The 27,589-nt window shown below is 56.0% G+C and overlaps 1 protein-coding gene across 8 annotated transcripts; it reads right to left on the bottom strand.

Annotated features, from left to right (window-relative positions):
- Positions 1–1,471: 1,471 nt before the first annotated feature.
- Positions 1,472–25,363, bottom strand: GRAMD1A (GRAM domain containing 1A). 8 transcript variants are annotated; one of them, XM_060132258.1, is made up of 21 exons: positions 25,272–25,363; positions 24,032–24,341; positions 22,958–23,014; positions 15,357–15,567; positions 15,232–15,252; positions 14,671–14,755; positions 14,439–14,542; positions 14,262–14,357; positions 13,430–13,510; positions 9,996–10,108; positions 9,672–9,822; positions 8,937–9,135; positions 7,789–7,932; positions 6,392–6,510; positions 6,157–6,299; positions 5,478–5,581; positions 5,217–5,390; positions 5,034–5,121; positions 3,708–3,815; positions 3,504–3,624; positions 1,472–1,928 (listed from the first exon to the last, which is right to left on the bottom strand). In XM_060132258.1, the coding sequence occupies exons 2-21, from the start codon at positions 24,301–24,303 to the stop codon at positions 1,836–1,838; spliced, it is 2,484 nt and encodes an 827-aa protein (XP_059988241.1). In that variant the 5' UTR covers positions 24,304–24,341; positions 25,272–25,363; the 3' UTR covers positions 1,472–1,835. The 8 variants fall into 8 exon arrangements, with proteins under 8 accessions (XP_059988241.1, XP_059988240.1, XP_059988244.1 ...); XM_060132257.1 differs by lacking the exon at positions 25,272–25,363 and adding an exon at positions 25,015–25,163; XM_060132261.1 differs by lacking the exons at positions 22,958–23,014; positions 24,032–24,341; positions 25,272–25,363 and adding exons at positions 15,710–15,823; positions 19,948–20,077.
- Positions 25,364–27,589: the final 2,226 nt, after the last annotated feature.

Below are 27,589 nucleotides of genomic sequence, written 5' to 3' on the forward strand. Positions count from 1 at the left end.
TTCCCCTGCAAAAAATAACTCTCTTGCTGTTCTGATCCCTCCCCTCTGATCGGGGGTGGCAGGCAGAAGCACAGTGAGGACAGGCCGTAGGCACCAGGCAGGGGCACCTAGTGACAGCCCTACAAACTGATGTTGGCTGCGCACCTACTACAGGCTTGGGGCTGTTCTAAGCACTTTACTAATATTAACTCATTTAATTCTTCCTACGAAATGGGTGTTACCATTATGCCCATTTTACAGGTGTGGGAAACTGAGGCTCAGGATGGGTAACTTGCCGTGATCACATAGCTAGAGGTTAGAGGAGGCTGGCTCTGCCCTTTGTCACCTGTGGTCCATCCTGCCCCATGCAGCCCCTCCTCCAGTCCTCTGCCCCAAGCCATCAATTAAGATTTTTACAGCCTGACTGTGACTTGTCAAAGGTCTCTCTTTACCCCCCCTCACTCACTCTGGAACCAGAACAGGGTTTGAGTGAGACAAACCTAGGTTCTACCTGGACCGAGACCTCGCCTCTAGGCCCATTTCCACATCGGTAAGATGGGGTCCAGATGACCACAACCTGGACAGGCTGGTGTGGGGTCCTGAAGGGGGGCCCTTGTATCTAAATGTGGAGACACCAGGGGCTAGGCCATGCCTCCCAGGCATGTAACCGTTTGTTTGTCTCCATCTCTTGGAGTAACTGTGAGAATTAAATGAACATCAGACCGTGGCACAGAGCCTGGTACATACTTGGTCCCCACTCCATGACTCACTTTTTTCTCCCCTCAATTTTCCTGCCATAATAGTAACGTTTATTGAATACGTACTCTGTGCAGATCCTGTTATAAGTAGCCACCTTTATTAACTCCTTGAAACCTTATAAAGCGGTTCTCAAAGGGGGGTCCCGGGAGCATCAGCGTCACCTGGGAACTTGTTGTAAGTGCAGGAGCTCAGCAGACTCGCCCCAGACGTGCTGAGTCGGAAACTGAGGGTGGGGTCTGGCATTCTGCTTTTTAAAGAGCCCTCCGGGAGAACGACTCACTTCTGACAACCCTGGGAGACGGGTGCTATTCTTTTTTTTGCAGCACGGCATGCAGGATCTCAGTTCCCTGACCAGGGATCAAACCCACACCCCCTGCAGTGGAGGCGCAGAGTCCTAACCACTGGGCCGCCAGGGAAGTCCCCAACAGGTACTATTCTTATGCTCACTGTACAGAAGAAGAAGCCGAAGCTCAGAGAGGTTGACCTGCTCCAGGTGACAGGCCCACTAAGTGTCAGAGGTAGGACTGAACCAAGCCACCAGCCACCAGTCTGTCCTCACAGCCCCCGCACTGGAGCCTGATGGTGCAAAGCTTGTGAAAGATGCTCAGGAATTCCAGGTCGCGTCAGTGACCGTGGCCCCAGAAAAGGGATGGTGCGCCCCTCCTACCACCGCGGGATCTGAGTGCGACAGGAGGCCCCCACCCACTCCCGGGGCCCCGCAGGCACAACCACAGCCATTTCCAACCCTTTATTGGGGCTCTGTCAGCCCCGAATAAATATAATACATTAAACCCAGAGCTGAGGGAATCGTGCACCCCGGGAGGTGCCCCCCATAACCCCAGCCGAGCACAATAAGTTAGTGGGGGGCCTGCCGAAGGCCGGGCCGGTGCCCCGGCGGGGCAGGCGATGGCAGCTGGACTCACACGCTGGTCTAAAGTGCATCTCGGTTCCGTGGTCCCCATGTCTGCGTGGCCCCTGGCCGGGCCACTGGGAGGGGTGGGCGGGAGGTTCCCGGCGCTCACACCGAGCCAGCAGTGGCCACCGAGCCTCTGTGTCCATCTGTCCATTTGGGGAGATGGCCGAGTGGCCAAATATCCTCAGGAGAAGCTGTCGTCGGACCGTGGCTGGGAGTCGAAGGGAGGGTCTGAGATGGTGATGCCTTGATGCAGCTTCTCCAGCGAGAACTTCATCTGGGGGAAGAGGTGGGCAGGGTGGGGGATGAGTGCTGGGAGGGGCGATGCATCCCCCAACATGCCGCAGCTGAGGAACTGGGGAAGGTCCAGAGAGGCCAAGGTCGGCCTGTGCCTCTGCACCCCAGCCATTCTGCACCCAGTTTTACTTCTCATAGGCAGCAGGTGGAAGGGGCCCAGGTGTCCTGGGTTCAAGTCCTGGCTCTGCTACTTACTGGGTAACCTTGGGCAAGTCCCTTAACTGTCCCAGGTCCCTCAGCTGAAACGTGGGTCAGTAACATACCTGCTTCACAGGATTAATTCAGGGATCTGACGGGTGGACGCCTAGGACCTGGCACACAGGAGGTGCTGGGTACACGTTAGCTATTCTTACTCCCTGCCGTGCGACCTTGGGAATGCCTCTACCTCAACGTTCCTGTCTATTAGATGGGGGGTAACAAGAGCACCCCCCTCGGAGGCTGGCCATGAGAAACAAATCGTTGGTCATTTTAGCTCTTAGAACAGCCCGGCTCAATTGGTGTCTGCTGTTAGTATTAATTTGTGCCGTCAATCCCATGCCCTTGGCAGTTTGAGAGAGGAAAATCATCAGAATTGAACTGAGGATGGGAAGGCCCTGACCTCCCTCTCTCTGAGCGACGGGACCGCAGCCTCAATGATCCCTCTCCCCTGTCCTGCACAGCCCTTTCCTGCGTGAGCATCTCCCTCTGAGCATGATTTCAGGGTGCAACGAGGCCCCTAAGGTGAGCCTCAGCATTCCAGTCCATGGTGACCAGGAATGATTTTCACCATCACTGGCACCCAGCCAACGCCAGATGCTCCCCAGCACCCGGCACCTGCTTTGCGGGATCTCCCTAACAACAGTGAATGCAGGTGAGGTGTTTGCATGAGCTGGGCCCTACTCAGATGCTAACTCCTTTAATCCTCACAGCAGCCTTTGAGGTAACATCCATTATCATCCCGTTTACAGAGGAGGAAGCCAAGGCCCCAGTGGTGAAGTCACCTGCACGAGGTCACAGGTCAGAATTTGAACCTGGCCGTCTGAACCGATGCTGCCAGCCAATTACAGTGGTTGTCTGGGGCAACCCCTTCTGGAGATGAGGTCCCAATAACCTTCGGAGAACCTCTTTCCCACCCTCACGTGACCCCTTAGTCACCTCATAGGCGGGGAGGGGTTCAGTGACCAAGCCTTATCCCTGGCCACTATGACTGGTTCAGGGATGGGAATGTGACCTTTGGATGTTACCCTGGAACTGTAGGTACCATATTGGTCATCCTAGGATGCCCCAAACAAAGGCAACCCTGGGGGTGGGCAGAGTCAAGACCTGGTAAGAGAGACTGATTCTTACTACTATTGAGTGGCTGGATCGAGCCATGCCTGAAGTCAGACATCCCTGGACTTCTTTCCCAGGATGAGAACCAGTAAGTTCTTTCTTCCATCCCACTGATTTTTCCAGCAACCCTGGGAGGTAGGGGCTATGAATGGCTTTCTCATTTAACAGAGAAGGAAAGTGAGGCCCAGATGCACACGCCGCATCTCGGGATCTGAATGCAGGATCCCGCAGCCCAGAGCCGCACCTCGTCCAGGAGCTCCACAGAAGCCCGCAGGATCTGCCTCCACTTGTGCACCTCGACGCTGTGGAACTGCTTCTGCAGGGCCAGGATCTCCGCCCACTCCGTGGCCGTCTGGGGGAACTTGCTGTGGGGGATACAGGGCCTGAGTGGGATCTGGGCCTCCCCCGACCTCCCCAAGCTCCCAGCTCCCTGGGGCTACCCACTCACCCCTTGGCCAGGGCCAGACTGTGCCAGGACTCGAAAGTGTGGGCTGTCCTCTCCAGGGACCAGAGGCGGTAAAAGAGGAGGACGTTGAGGGCAATGAGGACGATGAGGCTGGGGGAGGGGCGAGGGATCAGAGGTCAGAGGTCAGGAGTCAGGATACCAACGTTCCCACAAGTGGGGGGTCACCCACGTGACCACACCTTGAAGGGGTGCCATGATTAGCCCTCTTTTCAGAGGAGGAAACTAAGACTCAGACAGGGTGAGTGACACGCCTAGGGTCACACAGTCCATAAGCAGCAAAGTCAGGGTTCAAACCCAGGCCTGTCTGATGCCCGAGCCCTCAACTGCTACTCCAGGCCACCTCGCTGGGGGAGCTGGGGCACGGAGTGAGGACAAGGGGCTGCAGCTGAGGGTGAGACACAGGTGAGGGGAGGTCAGGACGCAGGACCCTACCTCACACAGATCCTGAGGAGGCACAGAGGGGGAGACAAAGAGATGAGAGCCGCCCAGCCGGTCCCGGCCACCCCCCGACCCCGGCAGCCCTGAGCTGAGCGCACCGCTCAGCACCTCACTGGACTGCTGTTATTGGCAAACTGAGGCCCAGAGAGGCTGAACGTGTGGCCGATCTCTCACTGCCCAGGGTCTGCGGGGAGCATGGATCTCATCTCCATTTCCTCAGAGCACCGTGCCCCTAGCCCCGGCCTCTGTGCATGTCACTCTCCCCGCCTAATCCCCGTGGGGTCTCAGCTCAGAGTCCTCTGCTTTCCTGGGAAGCCTTCCCTGACGGCCTACCTGTCCAGCCTGGAGGAAGCCTTCACTGGCCTCCGAAGGCTTCCCTGTCCCCTCCGCCCATGTTTCCTCCATCACCACCCCATCCCTCTGGTCTGGTGCCAGGCTGTCTCCCCCCAGTAGCTGGTCGCTACTGTGTCCCTCGCATCACACAGCTCAGGGCTGGGCACAGAAAACCTGAATGAAGTGTGACATTGCTCCTTTTGCACACCTCTCCTGGTTCACCCAATTCCGGCTCCCTCAGGGGCCTGCTCCTCCAGCCCTGGGGGCGCGGTCAGGCCCCTCTGACCCCCGCCAGAGCCCCGAGGCTTCCCTCTCCCTGCAGGGATGACCTCGCCATGGCAGACTGAGCAGTACACCATGGGAGGAGCCCTGCTGGGCGCATCTCAAACGTCACCCCCTTTAATCCTTGCTATGGGGTGGGGAGCCCGTGCTCTCACGTAAGCAGAGACCCAGAGAGGCCAAGCACTTGCCCAAGCTCACACAGCCAGGGTGCAGATCCAGGCCTGTCTGACCCCCAAGCCCGGCCCCCTTACTCACACAATGCTGATGAGAAACAGGGCGCTGGGGATGCCTGCCCCGGGGCCCTGGTCCACGGACGGTTCTGCGAAGCGGGAGCTGAGGGAGCCTGCGGGGGAGCAATTCAGAGTCAGACAGACTCATCCCCACCCAGACCCTCAGCTCCTCCCCCGCCCCCCCGCCCCCGGGCCTGACGGAACTCACCTGAGGGGTGCATGCCAACCCGGGCGCAGGGGTCAGGGTCCGGGTGCTGCGGCCCGTCACCATGGCCCCTCCAGCTCAGGGGCCGCTTCCGCCTGCGCAGGCCGGACAGCAGCCCGCGTGCATCCTTCCCGCCTTCCTCCAGAGACAGCTTCTCGGCCTTGGCGAGCTCTCGCTCTGCAGACACGAGAGAGGACCCTGCACGTCTGCACCCGGCCCGGCCCCGACCCCGTCTGTGGCCCTGGCCGGACCCCGGCCCCCTACCCAGGTGGTGGAAGTACTCTTCGATGCCGCTCCACGAGTTCTTCTCAATGAGCGACTTCACAAGGCTCCAGGGCTGCTTCCGATAGCGGATCTCGGAGGACACTCTGGGGTCGGGAAAGGGGTGAGGGGGTCAGGCTCTGACTCCAGCCTTGCTGTCCCATTCCCGGGGGCAGCCTTCCCTCCCCTGATTCAGAGAGGGCCCCTTGTCACCCACAGACAAAACAGACACCCCCCCAAGGGTTCCCTGTGATCCCCACTCACCACCCCACTCAGCCCGCAGCCCCTTCTCTGTCCACACCCACTACCCGGGCAGGTCTCCCGCCTTCGGCGCTGCCCCAGCACTGCCCACCCAGACTGCCATCCTAGCCTACACCTCACCCTCGAACCCCTTCCATCTTGCTGCTGCGTCCAACTCCACACGGGCTTCTGAGAGACATCCCAGCAAGTCCCAAGCTGAGCTCCAATCTTCCCCCAAACCTGCCCCTCCCCACCTTCCCCTCCCGGTCAATGGCAGCTCCATCCTTCTGGTGGCTCAGGCCAAACACCTCGGGGTGTTCCTGACTTCTGCTCGCCTGCCACGGTGGCAACCAACATTCTGCAGCTGACTCGGGGTGGGGAGACTGGGGCAGGGGCCCTGGGACCATCAGGGGTCAGGTGGAGGGGCCGGGCCACTGCTCACCGGAGGCGGGCCTTGTTCCGGGCAAGGCCCAGGATGCAGTAGCGGTGGGCAGTGTAGAAGTAGTCTTGGTAAGGGATGCCCTGCGTCAGCACCTCTGAGTCCACCACACACCCGCCTGCCTGCGGGCCGTGCCGGAAGAGCGTCTGCGGGGCCAGGGGAGGAACAGGGAGTCAGCGCCATGCCCCCCACCCTGGCCCCCGGCCACCCCACCCGCTGGCCACCCTGCCTGGCACACCTGTGTCTCCACCACAGAGGCGCTCTTGGGCCCCAGCGGGTTGCTGATGGGAATGGTGTAGGTCAGCACTCGGCGCTGGCGGCACTCGCTGTCCCCGCTCCAGGGGCTCAAGGTCACGTCTGGAGGATGGAGGGGCAGAATGAAGACACCACTCTCCAGTCCTTTGCCCACAGGCTGTAGGAGACTCAGCCTTTCTGGAAGGTTCCAGTTCTCTGGGGACTTGCCCCCAAACCTGCGCCTCCTCCCTGCCCCCACCCCAGTGTCTGCCCCATCTTCCCTCTGGACGCCCAAAACTTCAGACGTTGATGATCCTCAGAGCTGGGACCTCTCTTGTGCCTACACTTCTCAGCCCTCCTGGGCCACCTCCTCTACTCCTGCAGCCCCAGTCTTCTTAAAGCCAAGCTTCTTAAAGCCAAGCTTCTTAAAGCCAAGCCTGACCCTGTCCCTTATCTGTCTACAACACTCCATGGCTCCCTAGTACTGCCAGACAGAGTCTGAGCTCCTCAGTCTGATGTGCCAGTCTCTCCAGGATATAAGCATAGTTTTGGGGGACTCGAGTGCCCCCAACACAAGGCATAGTCTTACTCATTCTGCAGGGGATTCTATGTGGTTCATTTTCATCAATACAGAAAAAAGAAACAGAGAAAACTACCATCTGAGTAGGCCCTCCCCAACTTGAATCTCTTTTGCAGCCTCCCGAGCTCCCTGCTAGTCCCCTGGTCAGCCCTTCTGCCTCTGCTGGTGCTGTGGCTTCCCCTCTCCACACCTGGCCACAGGGGCCCAGCCGCAGGGGGCTTCTCCCAGTGCCAGCCTCCAGCCTCAGGATCTTTGCAGGTACCCTGCTGGCCTCCTGGACTCCTCTCTCCCACCTCCTCCACTTTCCCTAAGAAAGTTCCTCCTTCAGGCCTTCGTTTCAACGCCACATCCTTCCAGCAGCCTTTCCTAACAGCCCCCAGACCACAGCCACCTCTCCGACATACACACTTATCTGCCTGAGTATCTGCTTACTGCTGTTCTCACCAGATTCTGGAGTTCATCTGTCCTGGTCTCTGCACGGGCCTGACAGAGCGCTCATTAACTCGTATTTATTAAATGCTTACTGTCTGCTACTGTTCTAGGCACTTGTCTAGTATTAACTCATTTAGTTCTCCTGATACCCTGACAAGGCAGGTAACTAGTATCACACCCGCATCACACAGAAGAAACCGAGGCACAGAGAGGGTCCGCACCTGGCCCAAGGCCGCTCAGCTGGTAAGAGGCGGAGCCCCTCTGGCCTCACAGACGCTGCTTTTAACTCCCCAGCCTGCCACACCTGCTCTGCACAGCGGTGCCTGCCCGTCTCCTGGTCTGCCCCTCCTCACCCCCTCCCGTGTACCTTGGTCACCTCGGCCCCTGACCTGTGAACTTGCACTGCTGCAAGAAGCCCTGCAGGAAGGGCGAGTCTGAGAAGAGCATCTGCTGGAGCCGCTCGGCACCCACGTGGAAGACGGAGTTGATGAGGAGACGACCGGAGAGGTCGGGAAGGAGGGCCGCCAGGTCGGCTGGGCGACAGAGAAGGACAGGGGATGAGGCTGCCTGCGTTCCTCAGTTTCCCTCTGAGTGACCGCTCCTCCCCACTCCCAGGCCTTGTGGGGTGCCTGGGCAGCCCTGTCCTCCTGGACCAGAGCGGACACAGACACGGAGCTACTCAGCCCCCTCCACCACAGGATGGCTTGAGGGTGGGCGTGTGCCCCAAGCCCAGACAATCAGAGCTACCACCATGGGTTCAAGGCAGAGCACACACCTAGGCTCACGCACCTGCGGTCCCAGTGATGACAGGGGTGGGCCTGCCCGTTAGCCTGAGCTTTCGGCCCCAGTGATTGGTTCAGGGGTGGGTGGATGGGGGGGTGTGTCCCAAGCCAGGCCATCAGCCACAGTGAGGGGCTCAGGGGTGGGCTTGCTCTCCATTCAGAGCCAACCCTAGAGCTTTTGGTGCAGCCACTGGGAGAACCATGCTTTCTCTCTGCTAGGCTTGTCTGGGGCAGGCCTGGGGCTCTTTCTGCCACAAGAGTAGAAGCTATCTGAGAATAAAGTTGGCACAGAGAAAATGGAAATGATGATGACGATGATGATATGATAACAGCCAACACTTACTAACTGGCCCAAACACTTTACCTGTATTAAGACATTTAATTCTCTCAATGACAACACTATGAAGTGGGTAGTGTTATTGCTAACCCCAGGTGAGGAAAATTTTTAGATGAGGAAAATGAGGCTCAGAGAGGTTGAAAAATTTGCCCAAGTCACACAGCTAGGAAGCAGCGTGGCCAGGATTTGAGCCCCAGCAATCTGGCTTCAGAGCCTATACTCCTATCCACCCTGCTAAGCTGCCTGCAAGCAGAGCTAAATACAGACAGATTTCTAACACCACCATTTAAACGCCTTATCTTATCTGCCTACTCTGTGGACTTTTCAGTCCCACGAGCCAGCGAATCCCTCGGTGCAGCCCCTGTGAGTGAGGTTTGTCACGTGTACCCAAAGCAAACAAATCGGCCACCTGCCTCACCTTCCTCCCCCGTGGACGAGGAGGAGTTACTCGTGTCTGTCAGCAGCTCCTCACTGGGCAGCAGATCCAAGGGGCCCAGGGAGGCGGGCCCGTCAGGGGGGGCGGGCTCTGAGCTCGCGGGTTCGGCCACCGGGGTCACTGTCTGGCTGGAGGAGGCGTCTGGCTGGCTGTCTGTCTGCTCCTCCTTGTCTTCCTCTGCCTGCAGAGAAAAGCTTAATCCAGCCTTGTCCCAGCCTAAGGGCCCCTTGTGTACCCACATCCACCAGAAGGCTTCGAGACCGTAGGAGAACCAGTGCCGGGAAGGTCATGTGTAGCTCTTCGCTGAGCTACGGGGGGGCCCTGGGGCCACCCAGACGAGGACTCCTCTCAGCCTCTCAGCCAGGCCTGTCCTGGATGCCTGGGCCATGAGCCTTCTTATGCCTGTCCTGTCCATGCCTTATCTGTTTGTATCCGACCTCATCCAGCCAGCCAGCCCTCTATCGGCTCTTCTGTCTCTCCCGCTTCCCATCTATCTACCTGCCCCATCTTTGCCTGTCTCTCTCTTTCCCTACCTGTGCCTAGTCTCCTTGCCCATCTTCCCAGCTCCATCCCATCCCTCCATCCATCCCCTCACTTACCCCTCCATCTACCTCTTCTCTGTCCATTCCCCCCGATCCCCCCTCAATCTGTCAGTCTGTCCCTCTCTCTCCCCGGCACCACCCAGCACCCTCCTCGCTTCTCCACACGCCCGCTCACCCCGTGGTCTGCGTCACTGCTGGCCCGGGAAAGGCTGGGGGTGATGCGGCCACGGCGCGAACCTGCCGGGCTTGGCTCCTGGCTGTGGTCAGCTGCCCCTGAGGAGGTGATGTCGCTCAGGGCAATTACATCGCCCACTTCCTTGGGGCTCCTACAGAGAAAGAGAGGGAGTAAGACCGCTGCATCTTTGAGACACCCACACACCCTCCTGGTCTCCCAGACTTTGTACCCCCGCCTCAGTCCACCCAGGACTCCAGGAGCTCTGCTCGCAGCCCCTGCTGCCTCCTCCCGAGCCCCGGAACCAGCCTCCAGCTACCGACTCACCCTAGACCATTCAGCTGCAAGGGGCAGACATAGTCTTCGTCCTCGCTGGTGAGGCCCAGCTCTGAGCCGTAGCACTGATGCACCAGGTGCCAGAGCTCTCGGGGACTCAGCGTCTGGGCAGGCAGGACGGTAGGTTGGCCTCCACCTTATCAGGGCCAGAGCCCTTCCACCCGCGCCCACCAGCCCTCAGCCTAGCAGTTCCCCTGGTGTCCACAAGGGGGAGCATGACCTCCCATCCCAGACCTCTCCCAATCGCACTCCGCACCCCATCGCATAGGAGCCAGCGTGCTCAGGAATTCTCCCTTAGGTCCTCACAATACTTCCACAGCTACAGGTTAAAATTCCCAGTTTTACAGAGAATATGAGGCCCAGGGTGGAGAACTCGTGCTTGAGGTCAACTCTGGGGTTCAAACCCAGCCAGACTCCAGAGCCAATGCTCCCACCTGCCATGCTGTCCTGCCCCCAACTACTTTCCCAGGTGTCCTCAGAAGCTACCCATGGCTGGAGTGGCTGGATGACGCTGATGAGATCTAATAGTAGTAATAGTAGCAGTACCAGCAGCTGACATCCACTGAGTTGTTACCATGTGCCAGGCATTCTTCTAACCCTTTATGCGTGCTAACTCAACAAGTCTTCAAAACCATTCTGCAAAGTAGGTGCTAATATTGTCATCATTTTAAGATACTGACGCTGAGCCACAGAGGTGGGTGATGTCATCCAATTAGGAAGTGGCTGTGTTGAGATGTGATCCCAGGGGGCTGGGCTAGCCCTGGAGCTAACCACTGCACTGCCTCCCACAAGCTGACATTTCCAAGCTCTATTCTAGGCCCAGCTCGGGTGCTGTGAAGGAGGGACGGTCCGCATCTGACCAATGGGGTTCGGTGACTCGCACTCGGTGACGGGGCTGAACTCCATCCCCAACAGTCTGGCTGCCCTTGTCCTCCCTGGAGACTTTGACACTGCACTGTCCCTCCCTCGGGCTCCTGCTCCAGTGCTCTCGCCCCTGAGGATGGCCATAGCTGGAGCTGCCCCTGAAGACAGGAAGTGAGTTCAGCCCTGCTGGAGGAGTGGGTTGGGGCCTTCTGAGGTGCTACAAGCCAGCAGTAGCAGCCACTGTGTGATGCCTACCTGACATCTATCCACCATCCCTTCCTGCCAGCAGAACCCTGATTTGTTTGGGGTGAAAATCTTCCCCAGCCCCAGGGAATTATAACTCGCTTATATCAACTCATTTTTCCTTTGCCGCATACCCAGCTTCCTGTGCAACCAAGGGTGATCATGTGACCAAGTCTTAGCCAAAGAAATACAAGGAAAAGTCTGCTAAAGGAGGCTTTCCCTTCCTGATCAAGGAATGCCCACTTTCCATCCATCCCTTTCTTCTTTCATGTTTGGGACACTTAACTGAGGGCATGACATCTGGAGCTGTAGCAGCCACCTGCAACCATGAGGCAACAAGCATGTGGACAAAACATCAATATGCAGAAGGACGATGGTGTGGAATGATGGACAAGAGCTTGGGTCCTGGATGACATAGGGAGCCCTCAAATCTACCCTGGATTGCCTGCCTCCAGACCTCTTGTTACATGGGCATCAGTGTGATTAAGTGGACTCCAGAGCCTGACTGTAATGGGTCAGAATCCCAGCTCTGCCACAGAAAAGCATATGTGCCCATGGGCAAGGCTTTCCCTCTGTGCTTCACTGGTGAAATAAAGATACTAACCACACTGCCTTGAAGGGTGGCTGTGATGATTAAATAAGTTAATTCATGGAGAGCTCAGAACAGTCCCTTGCACCCAATAGCTCTGTTAAGTGTTAGCTATTATTATTATCATCTGAAGTAATTCAGTGTCTGTCTGTTTAAACCATTGTCTGGTTGGGTTTGCAGCTACTTGCAGCTGAATGCATGCCACATAAACTCATGCAACCACAGTGGGCATTCCAGGAGAGCCCACTCAGGGCTGGCCCATAACAGACTATCAGAATGTGAGAAGTAAATGTCTGAAATCCCTTACTCAAAATCTTTGGGGTAAGACTTGATTCAAAAGTAAGAAATTTGGGGATTTAAGAAAGATAATACACTGCCTATACAATAATACAGCACTAAAAATACCTATATTATATTTAGGATCCAGTAAGTACAGTGTATACCAGAGGTTCTCAAAGCGTGGTCCAAGGATTTCTGGGCATCCCCCGGACGCTTTTAGGGACTCCATGAGGGCAAAATCATTTTCATAAGTATGGTTAAGTGTTACTAGTAGTAGATCACTTGCCTTTTTCACTTTTATTCTCTCATGAGTGTACAGTGGAGTTTTCCAGAGACTATGTGACCTTATCATTGTTCTGGTGGCTAATGTAATGTGTGTTTGTGTATCTTGTGTTTAAAAATTTCCCAGTTTCAGGACTTCCCTGGTGGTCCAGTGGTTAAGACTCTGTGCTTCCACTGCAGGGGGGCGCGGGTTCGATCCCTGGTTGGGGAACTAAGATGCCACATGCCACGCAGCGAGGCCAAGAAATTAAAGAAATAAAAAACACACTGAAAAACTTACTCTCTGTGGGAGGCCTTCCCACTGACCCACTGCACCACTACCTCTCCCAAACCTGCCCTTCTTCTGTTCCTTTCTCAAACTCTGAACACTTTAAAAAATTTTCTCCCAGTTTCAATTTCTAATACAGTATATATTGATAGATATACTCTACTTAAACAGAAGCCCTTTGGAGTCTATAATTATTTTAAAGAGTGCAAAGGATTCCTGAAACTACAGAGTTTGAGAACCACTGGTATATTCTGTACTGGATACTATAATATTATACTGAGTCACAACTATATTTAAGATTTACCCCAGTCATTCACATTATTATTTTTTGGTCCTCAAACATATGAAAAGTCCCATTAGTTGAGATAAATACAGACCTGTGTTATACAAGAAGCACACGTGGTGGTTTAAGTTTAATTAAAACTGAAATTAAATTAAAAATGCAGATCCTCAGTCACACTAGCCACGTTTCAAGAGTTCAACAGGCAAGTGTGGCCAGTGGCTACCATACCGACAGCACAGCACAAAACTCTGTTAGACAGTGCTGATAGGGACTGTAAACCATGTCAGCTCAAGTCAGGTTTTGCTTTACCAAAAACCTCCCCATCTTGTCAGGTTTTGCTTTACCAAAAACCTCCCCGTCTTCGGAGCATTTTTGATTTGCAGGTGTTGACTAAGCGGTTGTGAGTACGCATTTCTCATGGGCAGGGTGTGGCACCGGAGCCCGTGGCGGCCCCCTGTGGGGGCCTATGGAAGAGCTGCGGGCACATTGCGTCTGGTGCCCATGGAGAAGAGCTGGAGGGGTCCTCCAGTTCCCCGAGTCCTGGCATCTCTGGCTCCATGGTCCCCCCACTCCAGCCCTCCCCCTAGCCCCCCTGCCCAGGATTCGCCCAGGCCCACCTTTTCAAGCAGTGCGTTCTGCCAGAGGCGGAAGATGAGGAGGAAGCAGCGATCTCGGGCCCCAAAGGAAGTGAAGAAATGCTGCAGAAGAGAGAGGTGTGTGAGCCCCGGGGGAGAGACAAGGCTGGAGGGAGGAGGGAGCTCCACCCGCTGCACCCTGTTCCCGGCTCTCCATGCTGATGTATGTAATCATTCATCCCTTCACTCATTCCACAGAATATCTGTCCTGTGCCCAGGCCAGCACTGGATGACCCTGGAGTCACCACGATGTGGAGATGGCCCCCAGCCCCGGCCCCAGGGCTCACAGTCCAGAGCTCACAGCCCAAACTGGCTGGGCTGCTTGGGGGAAGCCCAAGGCACATTCCCAGTCTCCTATGCCCACAGTGGGTGGCCAACGGATCCCCTTTTGGCCAAGAAAACACAAAGGGAAGTCTGCTTGAAGTCTTCCCGCCCCATTTCCTTCTCCAGTCCCGTCCGGGCCACTGGTGTGAGGCAGCCCTCTTGGATGGACCCTGAGGCAACAATCATGATACATGGAGCATCAGGGAAGGCTTCCCGGTGGAGGAGGCCTCTGAGCTGATAGAATTTTTCTGTTAATACTATCCCTGAACAGCTGTGTCAGGGGACAGACTGCAGGGCCTGAGACAGGAGCAGGTGCAGGAGTCCGGGTCAGAGACTACAGGAGCCCATGCTGGGGTCGGGAGAATAAAGAGAAAGGGAAGATGAGAGAAGCTGGGTGCTGAGTCAACAGGGCTCTGGGTGATGGGGAGGAGAGAGGAGCCGGTGAAGATCGGGGACCCCGGGGCCCCTGTCTGCTGATCCTCTCGCTAACCTTCTCATTCTCCGTGCAGATCTGGATGGCGTTGGGGATCAACTTGGCCGTCTTTTCCTTCTTCAGACACGTCACTTCCTTCAACTGGATGGAAATCTGAGGACAAAAGACAAGTCAGAAGGGGCCAGGGCCCTGCCCGCCCTGGGGCCCCTCCTCGTCCCAGGCCGGTCGGCTCACTGTCGTCTCCCAGCGGAAGATGTTGCTGTAGAAGCAGATCCAGTTCTCGGAGAGATAGAGGCGGCCCTGGAGGAGGATCTCGCGCTGCAAGGCACAGGAGTAATCTGAGGCGGCCAAGGGAGAGACGGGCAGACACCCGAGTCACACGGCTGTCCTGGCCGCTGGGCCGGCACATGCGGCAGGGTCAGGAGGGCAGAGCTGGGAGCCCCGGGTCTGGCTGGCAGGGACTCACCCACAATGAGGCGTTCAGCTTCAGGGAGCTTGCTGAACAGTTTACGGAAGTCCTCATTCCGCTGCTTGTACGTGGGGCTCAGCATCTGGGGGAAGTTTGGGAGGTGAGAACCGGGACAGGGGGCCGCACCCCTAACTCTGTCCCCCAAAGCTCCCAGCACCCCTCAGTCTCCTCAGCCTGGGAGGAGCCTCTCTGAGGCTTCAGTGTCTAGCTCACCTCTGGCTCCTACTGCCTGTTAACACAAGAGTAACCATAACGAGAGCCATTTACTGATTGCCACCTAAGCCAGGTCCTGTACCACGTACCCACCAGTATCACTGACTCTCAGTGAATGTTCCCTTCAGTCTAGTAAGGTCAGAACTGTTTCTCAAGGAGAGAGAAACCCAGAGAGGTTAAGCAACTCACTCAAGGTCACAGAGCATGTAAGTAGCAGCATAGGATGTGACCCCCAGGTCTGCTGACCCCAGCACCCACTCTGACTACTGCAGCCAGGGGCCCCTGGTTCAGCACCTGTCCCCCTCCCTTTCATCTTCCAGCAAGGCCCCCTGCCCCAATACTTACACTGTACCAGCTCTGCATCTTCTGTAAGAGAAAGGAATGGAGTCAGAATGAGCCTCGGGATGCCCCTGCCCTCCCCCCCTCCCCCCCTCGCTCCCCCCACCCCACCTGGGCTTGCAGCAACTGACCTTGCTGTTGCGGATGAAGTTCCGGCTGCCCAGGCTCTGGGTGCCAGGTGCCCCAGGCACCCCACCCTTCTCTGAGGAGCTATCTGACCCCTTCTCCACCATGGTACCCGGTTCCGGCTCAGGTGGGGGTCGGCTTGGCGGCAAGAGCTGAAGCCGCTTACGGAGAGATGGGGAGCTGCTTGGCGTGCTCCGGCCAGAGTGCGGGGTGGTGCTGGGGGAACAGGAAGAGGGGCATTGTGGGGAAAAACAGGCTGGGGTGGGGGGACAGGCCGGCGTGGGGGGGACAGGCCAGCGTGGGGGGGACAGGCCAGCGTGGGGGGGGCCCACCCATCAGCCCATTGATCCCCACCTACCCACCCTGCTCTACTTCCTAGCCATGTGACCCAGAGCAGGCCCCCTAGCTCCCCAGGCCTCGGTCAGTTCATCTGTAATCCAAGGGTGAGAAATGCATGTCCTCTTCTAGTTGTCTGGAGGGTTAAACAAATCAGTACATGTAAAGGGCTTCTGACAGAGCCTGGCACATAGTGAGCTCTCAGTAATGCCTGCCGGTCTTAAAATTAACTCATTAATTCATACAATAAATATTTATTGAACAACCACTTTCCACTCAGTGGCTTGAGCTAAAAACCTAAGCGTCTTCTTCTTTCCTACTCACCCCTCATTTTTACTCTATTAGCAAGTCCCACATGGTCCAGCTCTAAAATCTATCTCCATTATTTCTATTTGGCCCACCTCCCCCTGCTGCAGCGGCCTGGCCCAGCCTCCATGCTCCCCGCTCCTGGACATCGCAGTAGCCTCCTCGCTGCTCAGGTCAGGGACCTCCTGGCTTAGTCCTCTCCCCCTGCATTCGACTCCAGGTGAAGGCAAGGTCCTTACCGCCTCTGCTCAGGGGCCAGTTCTCCAAGATACCTTCCCTCGCCCCTCCATGTAAACCACATCCCCTCTCCCGAGCCCCCTCCCTCTTCTCTCTCCCCCACGCGTTTCAAATCCTCCCACACCAGGAGGTGCACTTCACAGGGGAAGGGGGTTTTGTTCCCAGCTGCACCCCATTGCCTAGAATGAGGCCTGGCGCACAGCAGGTGCTCCGCAAGCTTTTGCCCCTGTAGACTGAATGAGTGATTGACCCCCCCCTGCGCCCCCCACCCTCCAAACTTGGATTCCACCAAGTGTACCACTGGCCCAACCCTCCGCAGGCTGAGGCTGCTGCAGATCTCAGCTGGACCACTTCCCTGTGACCTTGGGCAAGTGCCTGAACCTTTCTGTGCCTCAGTTTCCTCTTGAGTATAATGGGGATAACAGCGGTATCCACCTCCCGGGTTGTCCGGAGGACATACATACACAGAGCCCACCACCTGGAAGGTGCTCGGGCTGAGTAGGGACTGTCAGGCTGAGATAGAACACGCAGCCCTGCCGCCACCCAGAGCACTGGCTGCCGAGGTGCCACGCTGAGCCCTGCACAAACACCTCAGCCTGGTATTTGGAGCCCAAACGGACGCCAGCCCCAGTCAGTCACCCCTAAGTGCACATGGAGCACCCGTCCTGCACCGGGCACTGGGGACACAGAAGTGGGCAAGACAGACCCAACAGCTGCCCGCAGGGACCTGACATTCTGATGGGGGAACAGAGACGATCAGTAAGAGATCATGTAAATAAGGATGATGATCTCAGACACTGGTCAGTGCTGTGAGGCAGCGCTGCGCACAGGGGCAGCGCCAGCAGTGCCTGGAAGCTGTCAGAAGTGCAGCCTGGAACCTACCGCAGACCTCCTGAATCAGGAAGTGTGGGTGGGGCCCAGGAGACTCTAATGCATGTTCAAGTTTGAGGACCACGGAGATAAGGAGGGCTAAGTGGGTTGGTGTGCAGGGACCACTTGAGCTGAGCCCAAAAGACAAGGAGCAGATCTGGCAAAGGGCCGGGGAAGACTGTTTTAGGGGCAGGAACGGTGAGTTCCGGCACAGGACTGAGTTTGGCAAGTCTGAGGAGGAGCGAGGTGGCCAGCGGGGCTGGGGAAGGAGGACAGGAGGCCACAGGCCCACCTGCAGGCCCTCTGGGCCCTGAGCAGGTGTTCGGGCTTCACCCTGACGGCCCTGGTGAGTTCGGGAAGGGTTTAAAGGAGGGGTGACCACATTCCTCCCCTGCCTCATCTTCCTGCCTCTCTAGCCCGAAATGCAGACCCCTCCTCCACCTATCCTACTCTCCTGCAGCCTCAGGTCTAGGGAAGGCGCCTGCAGACAAGTCCGACACACACCGACAGGGCCCAGCCTGCGCCCCCAGATCTCGCTCCTTGGCAGGACAAAGAGGAAGTGCTCAAGCCTGACAGCCCGGAGGCTGCCCAACCAGGCAGGCTGCAGCAGAGGGAAGGGAGGAGCCCGACACGGTGACATGGCTCAGGGACTTGGAAGAGAATGGGGTTTTGTCACTGCAGACACCTCACCTCCGGTTTCCCGGGCCTAAAGAGGCCAACAGCTCCCTCCGGTCAGAGAGGGGCAGAGGCCTACACAGGTGTGCACAAAAGGGAACCTCGACGTGGCTCACACACAGCCACTGTCACAGGCAAACTGCAGTTCCCCACAGTTGTAAGAAGTCTCCCCTACCCCTCACCCCCCATACACCCTGCAGTAGTATCACAGGTATATTACAGTCACACACAAAGCCACAGAGTCTCAGCACAGTCACACACAAGGATGCCACAGCCACACACAAAGTCCCAGAAGTTACACACACACGCGCGTGCATGCATGCACAACACACACGCAGCTGCAGAGGGTCACAGAAACGGAAAACCATGCAAAGTCCCAGGTACATTCACACATACGGGCACGAGAAAGTTTCAGAGGAGACTTGAAAGCAAGTAACATTCCCACAGTTACAGAGAGAGCCACACAGTGAAAGAAGAGTCACAGGGGACCCCAGCTAACACGTGCACAACCCAGGTAAATTAAGTCCCGGGTCAGCTCAGCTCTCCTGGCATTCCCCATCTGGAGGGGAAGCCAGGGCAAAGATCTGCTCTTACGTGGCAAGGGATGGACATGTCAGCTGCTGTCGCTGACTGACAAGAGAGCCCTGACACTCACACAGCCATGAAGGACTTGGGAAAAATGCAGCCCCGGGAGGTCGTGGACACATCTCGACAACACAGTGGCCAGGTACTGAAATCATGCATGGGACATGCTTTATAAACTGTAACAGCGGAACAGCATCAGTTACGATTATTGCTCCGGAGAGTCAAGGGTACAGCCAAGGTCTCAGGAGGGAGGGTCCCAGGCTCACTGTGAGCCACAAGGGGTCTCTCTCTCACTCACACAAAGCCCCAGAGGGTCCCAGCTGCTCACATGGAAGCCCAGGCACGTACAACAATGTCATGAAGCGACACACACAGGAACTTTCACACAAAGATGGAACCAGAAATAGATAAAAAGGTACAACCTCAGAGCGTTTCAGTCATACTCAACGACCCCAGACACACAATAATGTCACACATCGACACACACAGGTGACTTACATTTGCACACAGAGCTAACAGGTTCAGAGGCAAATTATAAGCACACAGAGGCCAAGGGTCATAGCAGCAAACAAAGAGCCCCTGACACACGCACACACACACACTACAAAGTCACAACTGAACACACAGGCAGCTTACAGTGACACTTGGAACCACAGATGGTATCCCAGATAAATTCACACACACACGCACACAGCCAAGGAGGATCACAGCTGCCTGCACACTAGGAGACTTAGACACATGTACACACTCCAAAGTCACAATCAGACATGCATAGGTCTGACGGGATGAGATACATTACACACACACAACCACGGAAGGTCACAGCCACACACACAAAGCCCCAGACCCACACTACAGTCACAATCAGACACACGCAGGGAGCTTACAGAAACACATGGAGCCACAGATGGAATTCGAGGTAAATCACACACACACGGAGCCAAAGAGGATCACAGCTGCCTGCACACTAGGAACACAAACACGCATACACACTTCCAAGACACCTACAATGCAAAGTCTAAAATACTCTGGGCCCAGACAGAGAGTAGGTCAACTCCGTGCCCACGACCCCAGAGGATCTCACGCACGCGGTCGGCCGGCCAGCCACGCAACAGCCCCCATCCGAGCAGCCCCGGGCCCAGCAACAGATCACAACGGCGGGAGGGGGCCCAGACCCGGAGAGGCTGCTCCCGGGCTTGCCCCGGGCTCCGGGACCTGGGGGCCCGGCCGGAGGGGGTTCGTCTGCGTCCTGCCTCGACCGCAGGCCCGAAGACCTGGGTCAGCCTCGCGCACACCCCTCGCCTCCCAGGCAGAGGCGAAGGAGGCCCGGGCGCTCCCGGAAGGCCGGGTCCCCCAGCCAAAGCCCCGCCAAGCCAACGAACCGGCCCCGGGGGCCTCCCCGCCGTCAGGGCCCATCCCCGAGCGCACCCATGGGCCCCCAACGCCTCCCTCCCCTCCCCCTGGCCGGCCCCCGGTGCACAAGCTCCCGGACCTCGGCCGCTGCCGCGCCACCCCTAGCCGAGCCCGCGGAGCCCCCTCCCCCCCGACCTCCTCCCGAACCTCCCCCGCCCCCGCCGCGGTCCTCACTCGAACATGGATGCGGAGCGGTGGGCGCGCCCAGCCGCAGGGCAGGGCCGGGCCCGGCTGAGCGTCCCCGCTGGGCAGCCGCCTCGCCTTCTTCGGCCGCCGCCCGCACCCGACCCCGCCGCCCGCAGCCCGCCGCCCGCACAAAAGGCCGGGGCCGCGGGAGGCAGCCGCAGCGTCAGCTCCCCCTTCCTGCCCCCGCCCCGTCGCGTCACAGCACCGCCCCCCGCCCGCGGGAGGGAGGGGGGAGGGGAGGGACCGGCCGAGGCGGGGAGGGGCGGCGGGGCCTAGATGGAGAGAGTCAGATACCTGGAGGGAGAAAGGGGCCGCAGGGAGGCGGGAGAGCAGGAGGTGAGAGCGAGAGGGAGACCCACGGGGGGCTGGCCAAGGCGAGGGAGGGACGGCGGGGACAGAGCGAGGCCACTGGGAGAGAGACGCGAGAGGGAGAATTAGAGAGGGAGGGACGGGGCGCTGGGGCAGGAAGAGCGAGACAGAGATGGAGAGGGGCGGCTGGGACGCCAGAGCACGGAGAGAGCAAGAGAAACAGACAGAGGCTCTAAGGAGAGAGACAGAGAAGTGGACCGGGGAGGGGGAAAGACAGGAGAAAAACACAGACTTGATTAAAACACGACACCGCCATGGCAGCTAGAGGCTTGGGCACAGGCCCGACCCGCTCCCCTGGTAGCGGGAAAGGGGTCCTCGGCTCCAGTGAGGACCCAGGCTGGGGGCTCTTGGCACCCCCCCCACACACCCGGGGCGGAACCTGAGAGGTGGGGTGGAGCTGGGGGTGGGATGGAGATTCGGGGAAACGGAGGGGTTGCGGCTGTGGGTACGCAGCTGGCGGGAAGCGGGTGGGGCCCTAGGCCGCCTCCCTCTCCGCATCTCTGAACCCCCGCTGTCGGCCCCCGGAGGGCCCAGCGCCTTGGTTTCTGGGGACCCCTCTTGGTCCCAGCCCGCGTCAGCCAGCCCGAGTTAGAATCCAGCCTCCCTGGCGCTTATCTGACTTCAAGCAAGCCACCTAGTCCTGGGGATCCCACTAACTCTGTGGTCAGGACTTTCCCACAGGACAGTGGGGGGGTGGGGGGTGGAGGGACTGCCCTTTTACAGAAGGGGAAACCTGGCCTCAAAGATGGGAAGTGCCTCGCCGAGGTCACTGTTGTTGGACGCAACCCTCCCGTGACGCCATAACCTGCGCCTGTCTCTGCAGCGGCTGCCTGCGTTATCAGCTGCCTGAGTCTGCTGGTGTCCTGGACCCCTTGTCCGAGAACACAGACATGGGAGTCCCACCTCGCAGCTCCTGGCCACGGGCGCCCCAGCACAGAGACTTGCTCCCCGCTCCTCTAGGACAGGCTGTTCCTAGCTGTTGAAAAAAACTCCATTCCCATGGCTCTCCCACCCTACACCCCCTCCCTCCAAAAAAACCCACTTTGTTTTGGAATGTCTTCTCCATTTTGGTGGATGGTAGACCCCAAACTTCAGCTTTTCTTGACCCTCTCTTTCCCTCACACGCACATCCAGTCTCTCAGCAGACCCTGTGGGCTCCACCCACAAAGTCTACCCAGAATCTAAACTCGGCTCCTCCACTGACCCCACCCAGGCCCAGCCTCCATCCTCCCTCCTGGACCATCGCACAGCCTCCTCCCTGGTCTCCCTGCTCCCATCCCGCCCCTACAGTCTGCTCCCCACACACAGCCAGAGGGAGCCTGTGAACTGGTGTCAGGTCAGGGCCCTCGGGGCTTGGAGCCCTCCTGGAGCCCCACCTCTCAGTCCCGCTGAAAGCAAAGTCCTCCCCTTGTTGCCTAAGACTCCAGTCTTACTTCTCCTCTGGCTCCCCCTTGCTCACAGCCTCTAGCTACCCAGCCTCCCTGCTGTTCCTCTAACTCCCCAGACACATTCCTAACGCCAGGCCTTTGCACTTGCTTTGCCTCTGCAGGGAAGCTCTTCCCCCCTTCTTCCCGTGACTGCCTCTCAAGGTCAGATCTCAGGGTCAGATCTCAGCCAGGCCTTCCCTCCACCACCTCCCTTTGTCTCACTGTTCTCTTTCTTTGTATTTCTCTTTGCCTGTTTCTTCTTTTGAAATACTTTAAAATTTTTAATTAGGGAATATTTATTTCAAACAGGAAAAATGCAAGAGTCATCCTGGTCCCTACCAAGCATATATGACATCAATAGATGTGGACATTTTGCCATTTTTGCTTCAGATCCTTTTTCTTTTTCTTTAAGAAATAAATGATTACAGTTACAGTTACCAACTCCCCATCCCTCGTTTTTCTGTTCCTGCCCCCCCAAGGTACCCCGTGCCCTGAAGTTGGTGTGTGTTCTTTCTGTACATTTTTTTATCCTTTTTCTGCATCAAGATGCATCCACTAACAATATATCCTATTATTCAATGTCTTCTAAAAAGATACACAATTAGGCTCCTACTGTATCATTTTGCAACTGTCATTGTTTCTGAGACTTCTCCACGTTGATACACAGAGCCCTACTTCATAAACTTTAACTCTTATCGAATGTTCATTGTTGGAAGAAACCACAATGGACATTTCTATTCAAGGGCAATGTAGTTCTTTCCTCTTTCCTCCTATAGCCTTGAACCTCCCTGTTCCTGTCTCCTTGTGCCAGAGGTAGTGTTTCTATGCAGAAGTTTTGTTTAAACTTTTTTTTTTCCCCAAGAGTTTCAGCAGGAAATACCTTTTACATTGGTTTCCAAGTACACACTTAAAAATACGGTCAGCCCTCTGTATCTGCAAATTCCACATCTGTGGATTCAACCAATCAAGTGTCGAAAAAAAATTTTTTTTAATTCCAGGAGGGGTACACTTGAAACTAACACAACATTGTGAATTAACTACACTTCAATTTTTTTTAATTGGTACATAATATATTAGTTTCAGGTTTCAGGTGTACAAAATAATAATTTAATATTTGTATAAAAAATTGGGGGGCTGGGGAAGGATAAATTAGGAGTTGGGATTAATACTATATATAAAATAGATAAACAGCAAAGACCTACTGTATACCACAGGGAACAATATTCAATATCTTGTAATAACCTGTAATGGAAAAGAATCTGAAAAAGAATAGATATATGTGTGTATGTATAACTGAATCACATTGCTGTACACCTAAAACTAACACAACATTGTAAATCAACTATACTTCAATAAAAAAAAAAAAATTCCAGGAAGCAAAACTTGAATTTGCCGCCTGGCAACTATTTACACAGTATTTGCAACCATTTACGTAGCATTTACACTGCATTAGGTTTTATAAGTAATCAAGAGGTAATTTAAAGTATACAGGAGAATGTGAGTAGGTAATATGCAAATACTACACCATTTTATATAAGAGATTTGTTTGTTTGTTTTTTGCGGTACACGGGCCTCTCACTGTTGTGGCCTCTCCCGTTGCAGAGCACAGGCTCCGGACGCGCAGGCTCAGCGGCCATGGCTCACGGGCATAGCTGCTCCGCGGCATGTGGGATCTTCCCGGACCGGGGCACGAACCCGTGTCCCCTGCATCGGCAGGCGGACTCTCAACCACTGCGCCACCAGGGAAGCCCTATATAAGAGATTTAAGCATCTGCAAAGTTTGGTATCTGCAGGGGTCTTGGAATACCCCCATGGATACCAGGGACAGCTGTATATGTAATGTCACAAAATTTGTAGGAAGCCACACTTGTTCACTGCCTCATACAGTGTGTTATTTTCTTTTTCTTTTTTTTTTTAACACTGTTATTTTCGATTCTCTCCTGATTCTATTTGGGGAAAAGTGTTGATTGCTGTGTAGCAGACCTTAAATGGGTCATGACCCACAGTTTGAAAAACACCAGGCGGGTCAAAAGAGAATGTTCGCCTCTGGTCTTAGTAAGCAGTGCTCAGCTGAGCTCAGTTGGTTATCCCAACACATATTCCCAGCTGCAATTTTCATCTGCATCTATTTCACAGCTTCCAGTCAGGCCCCTGTGGGGCTAAGGCCACATTCTAACTGACCTTCAGCACCCCACCTGGAGTGCCAGCCACAGGGAACCCACCCTGTGGGTCCTGAGAGAGAGAGCCCCTTTCCCATCCCACCACCCAGGTCTGACCTGTCCTGGGGCAAAGTCTCCGGGTCTGGGGTCCTCGGCAGCTGCAGGCGCTGGGGAGGTGGAGTGCAGGGGGGTGACTCCCCATCGCTGGCTGGCGTTATCTGAATGGAGGGCACCTCTGGGAGCCTCCAGGGCTTAGAGGCCAGGCCCTGGGCCCTGCCACCCTGTGGCTGCTGGCTCTGCCACTTGGCTGGGGGGACAGGTGAGTCCTGGGCACCGCCGTCCTGGGTCAGCAGGGGTGCGCAAGGCAGCAGGGGCAGGAACTCAGCCATGGGGAGAGTTCTGCCTGCCCAGTTGGGGGTCTTGGTCTCTGGGGGAGAAAGAATAGGTGAAGAGGTGAAGGGGAGAGTTCCCATGCAAACCCTGCCCCTCCCCCTCCCCCTGCTGCCCCTCCCCCTGCTGCCCCTCCCCCTCCCCTGCTGCCCCTCCCCCTCCCCCTGCTGCCCCTCCCCCTCCCCTGCTGCCCCTCCCCCTCCCCCTGCTGCCCCTCCCCCCTCCCCCTGCTGCTCCTCCGAGGGGAGGGGTGAGCTTGAGCTTCAGAGCACAGTGTGGGGGTCAGAGAGGTCTGGGTGGGATTCCCACCTCTGCCAACATCCTCCTTTTCGACCCTGAATCTCAGGTTCCTCTCTGGAAACTGGAGATCCAGATAGCGACATCCTAGGGTGACCGGGCAGTGTCAGGGACCTCTGACAAGTGTAGGGCCCAGCCCAGGGCCCGGACCACAATAAGTGGTCAGTGAACTCTGTTCATGCCCCTAGACTGGGGTTTATTTTTTCTGAGAATTCACCAAGGCCAAGCCCTAGGTAAATATATACCCACCACCCCAGCACCCTTCCCCACACACAGGGCCAGGAAGGAGCCAGGCCTGAGTGGGCCCTAGAGGCCCTTGGGCCTGAGTAACGGGCTGATGAAGCGGAAAAGAGAGGCAGAATCCAGGATTTCCCTTCCCTGTTTGCTCAGCAACTGCCCCTCCCAAGACACACAAAGGGAGGGAAGCAGGCCAGCTCCTGCCGTTGTGATTATGATCCTGGAGGCCTCGTGGGTCTGGCGAGATGAGATTAGTGTCTGTCTGTCCTCACAGCAGTACGTGGCAAGGGCTTCTTGGCACCCAGCTACTGCAGATAGAGGGAAGGAGGACCCGTGGGACCCAGAGAGGGTTTCCCCTGGTTTGGGAAGACCCTGACCTTCACAGGCCAGGCCTGGACCCCAGAGTCCCTCCCAGACACCCCAACGCCCCTACCTTATGGCTTCCTCCTCCTTCCGTCCTCACAGGGTTTGCTCCGACTTCCAGGGTGAGGGCAGGTGACCAGGCCCTTTTCTCCCCGCCAGGAGTCCTGGCCAGAGAGTCACGACGCTGTCAGGCGGAATAGCGTGTCCAGCTGGAGTCATGTTCCCCTCTGGCCAGCTGTTCCTGGGAGAAGGGCGGGGTGCCGGTGGGGGCATTCATATCTCAGAAGAGGCCCTTCCCTCTTGACTGCCTGTGGAACAAGGGGCTGTCCTCACCCTAGGCCTCTATTGCTCCATGTCTCCTGTTGGCGGCAGCCAGCACGATGTCCCTCCTGTCCCCACTTCTCCCCCAGGACTGCTCCTCCAACCCCAGACATCACCCCCAGGTGGCCAAATCTGAGACTCTCTCCAGTCCGCATCTTCCAGCCCTGCTCCTAGAGGCGGGAGCCTGGGAGTCCCCTCTTCTTTCTGGTGGGTTCTCTTGGCCTCAAGGGCATCCCGCTGACAGCTCCACCTCACTTTTGTACACAGCTCTGTCTCCTCCACCTGCTCTGTAAAAGCTGGCATTCCCCGTGGCTTAGCTCTTTTCCAATTTTATTATGTAATAATTGACACATGGTAAAGGACGTCTGCACCCTACTTGTGAGTTACCAAGTTTAACAGTAAAATGAACCCCATGATCCTCCACACCCAATCTGAGAGCCAGCACATACTGTGAGTCCCCCTGTGACTGCCTTATCCCACCCCTGCCTCTCTTCGAAAAGCCTCCATCACCCCTCATTTGTCAGTTATCATTCCTTCACGTCTTTTAATTGCTGTCTTGTTTTGTTTTGTTTTGTTTTTGCGGTACGCGGGCCTCTCACTGCTGTGGCCTCTCCCGCTGCGGAGCACAGGCTCCGGACGCGCAGACCCAGCGGCCATGGCCCACGGGCCCAGCCGCTTCGCGGCATGTGGGATCTTCCCAGACCGGGGCACGAACCCGTGTCCTCTGCATCGGCAGGCGGACTCCCAACCACTGCGCCACCAGGGAAGCCCGCTTCACGTCTTTTAATTGCTGTTTTGAAATCAGATTGGTATGCCTTCCTAAACATGATCATTTTTAGCTTTACTTGCTTTTGAGCTTTATAAAATGGAGTCATTCCATGTGTCATCTTCTGTGTCTAGCTTTTCTCACTCAGCATTATTTCTAAGATTCATCCCTAGGGGAGCAGGTAGTTACACTTCACCTATTTTTGCTGCTGCACAATATTCCTTTGTGAAATGAACACCACGATTTATTTATCCATTTTTCTTGCCCATAGACCCTGGGTTGTTTCCGGCTCTCTGCTCTGATGAACAGCGGAGCTGCCCTGAATGTTCCTGGATGTGCTTCCTGGGTGACTCCTGGGTTAGCCAGCGTCCGCCTGATTGACCGGCCGTCTGTGCCTCACCTGTGGGCTCTGTCTCTAAGCGCCCAGGCTGGATCTGTGGATCTGCCTGACTCTGAGTCTATAAGGTATCTCCTCAATTACTTTATCTTTAAGTAAGTCTTGATATCTGGTGAAGCAAGTCTTTCTGTGTTGTTCCTGTTCTACCAGCGTCAGTTTGTCAAGTTCCAAGGGGGAAAAATCAACAATGAGAGTTTCATTGTTATGCTCTAGCAAACAATTGATATCTTTACAATACTGAGTTTTCCAAAACGTCCACATGGGGTCACACTCCACATATTTAGGTGTGTGTTAATGTCCTCTCTGAGAGTTTAGGTTTTTTTTTTTTAAGTCGTGGCGAAATGCACATAACATAAAAGTTACTGTCTCAACCTTTTTAAGTGTACAGTTCAGGAGCATTAAGTTCATTCATTGTTCCTCAGCCGCCACCACCATGTGCTAAGTTACTTTTGAAAAATAATGTTCCTTACCAAGTTCTTTCATATCTTTTCTTAGATTCGTTTTCCCTTTGGTATTTTATGTTTTCAAAAAGCTTTTTGTGACAGATAATACACACCAAAAAAGGCATAAAATGTAAATAGCTTAATATATAATCATAAAAAGAGCTCCCATTAGACCCACCGCCCAAGTCAAGAAAAAGCATGTTGCTGCCCAACCCGCCCCCTACCCTCCGCCAGATGCCACCAAGCGACGCTTCCCAGGCAAACCCTCCTCCCCTCCAAAGACAAGTACACTCCGACTTCTATGTTAATGCCTTCCTTTGCGTTTCTTTAGCGTTTCACTACCTGAGCATATGTTTCCCAACAGCCCAGTTTAGTGTTTTGTTTTGTTTTTTTTGGGGGGGGGTACGTGGGCCTCTCACTGTTGTGGCCTCTCCCGTTGCGGAGCACAGGCTCCGGACGCA

The sequence above is a fragment of the Lagenorhynchus albirostris genome, chromosome 19 (genome assembly GCF_949774975.1).
Source record: "Lagenorhynchus albirostris chromosome 19, mLagAlb1.1, whole genome shotgun sequence".
Taxonomy (NCBI): domain Eukaryota; kingdom Metazoa; phylum Chordata; class Mammalia; order Artiodactyla; family Delphinidae; genus Lagenorhynchus; species Lagenorhynchus albirostris.

What these genes read in the sequence shown, in the direction of transcription:
- GRAMD1A (XM_060132258.1), bottom strand. Translation starts at nt 24,303, where the DNA reads ATGGCTGAGTTCCTGCCCCTGCTGCCTTGCGCACCCCTGCTGACCCAG. An exon ending in ATTGTTCCCTGTGGTATACA is followed by an intron (nt 15,568 to 22,957) that starts GTAGGTCTTTGC and finishes CTGTTCCCCCAG; the next exon opens with CACCACCCCGCACTCTGGCC. An exon ending in TTGCAGCTGAATGGTCTAGG is followed by an intron (nt 9,823 to 9,995) that starts GTGAGTCGGTAG and finishes CTTTCTCTGTAG; the next exon opens with GAGCCCCAAGGAAGTGGGCG.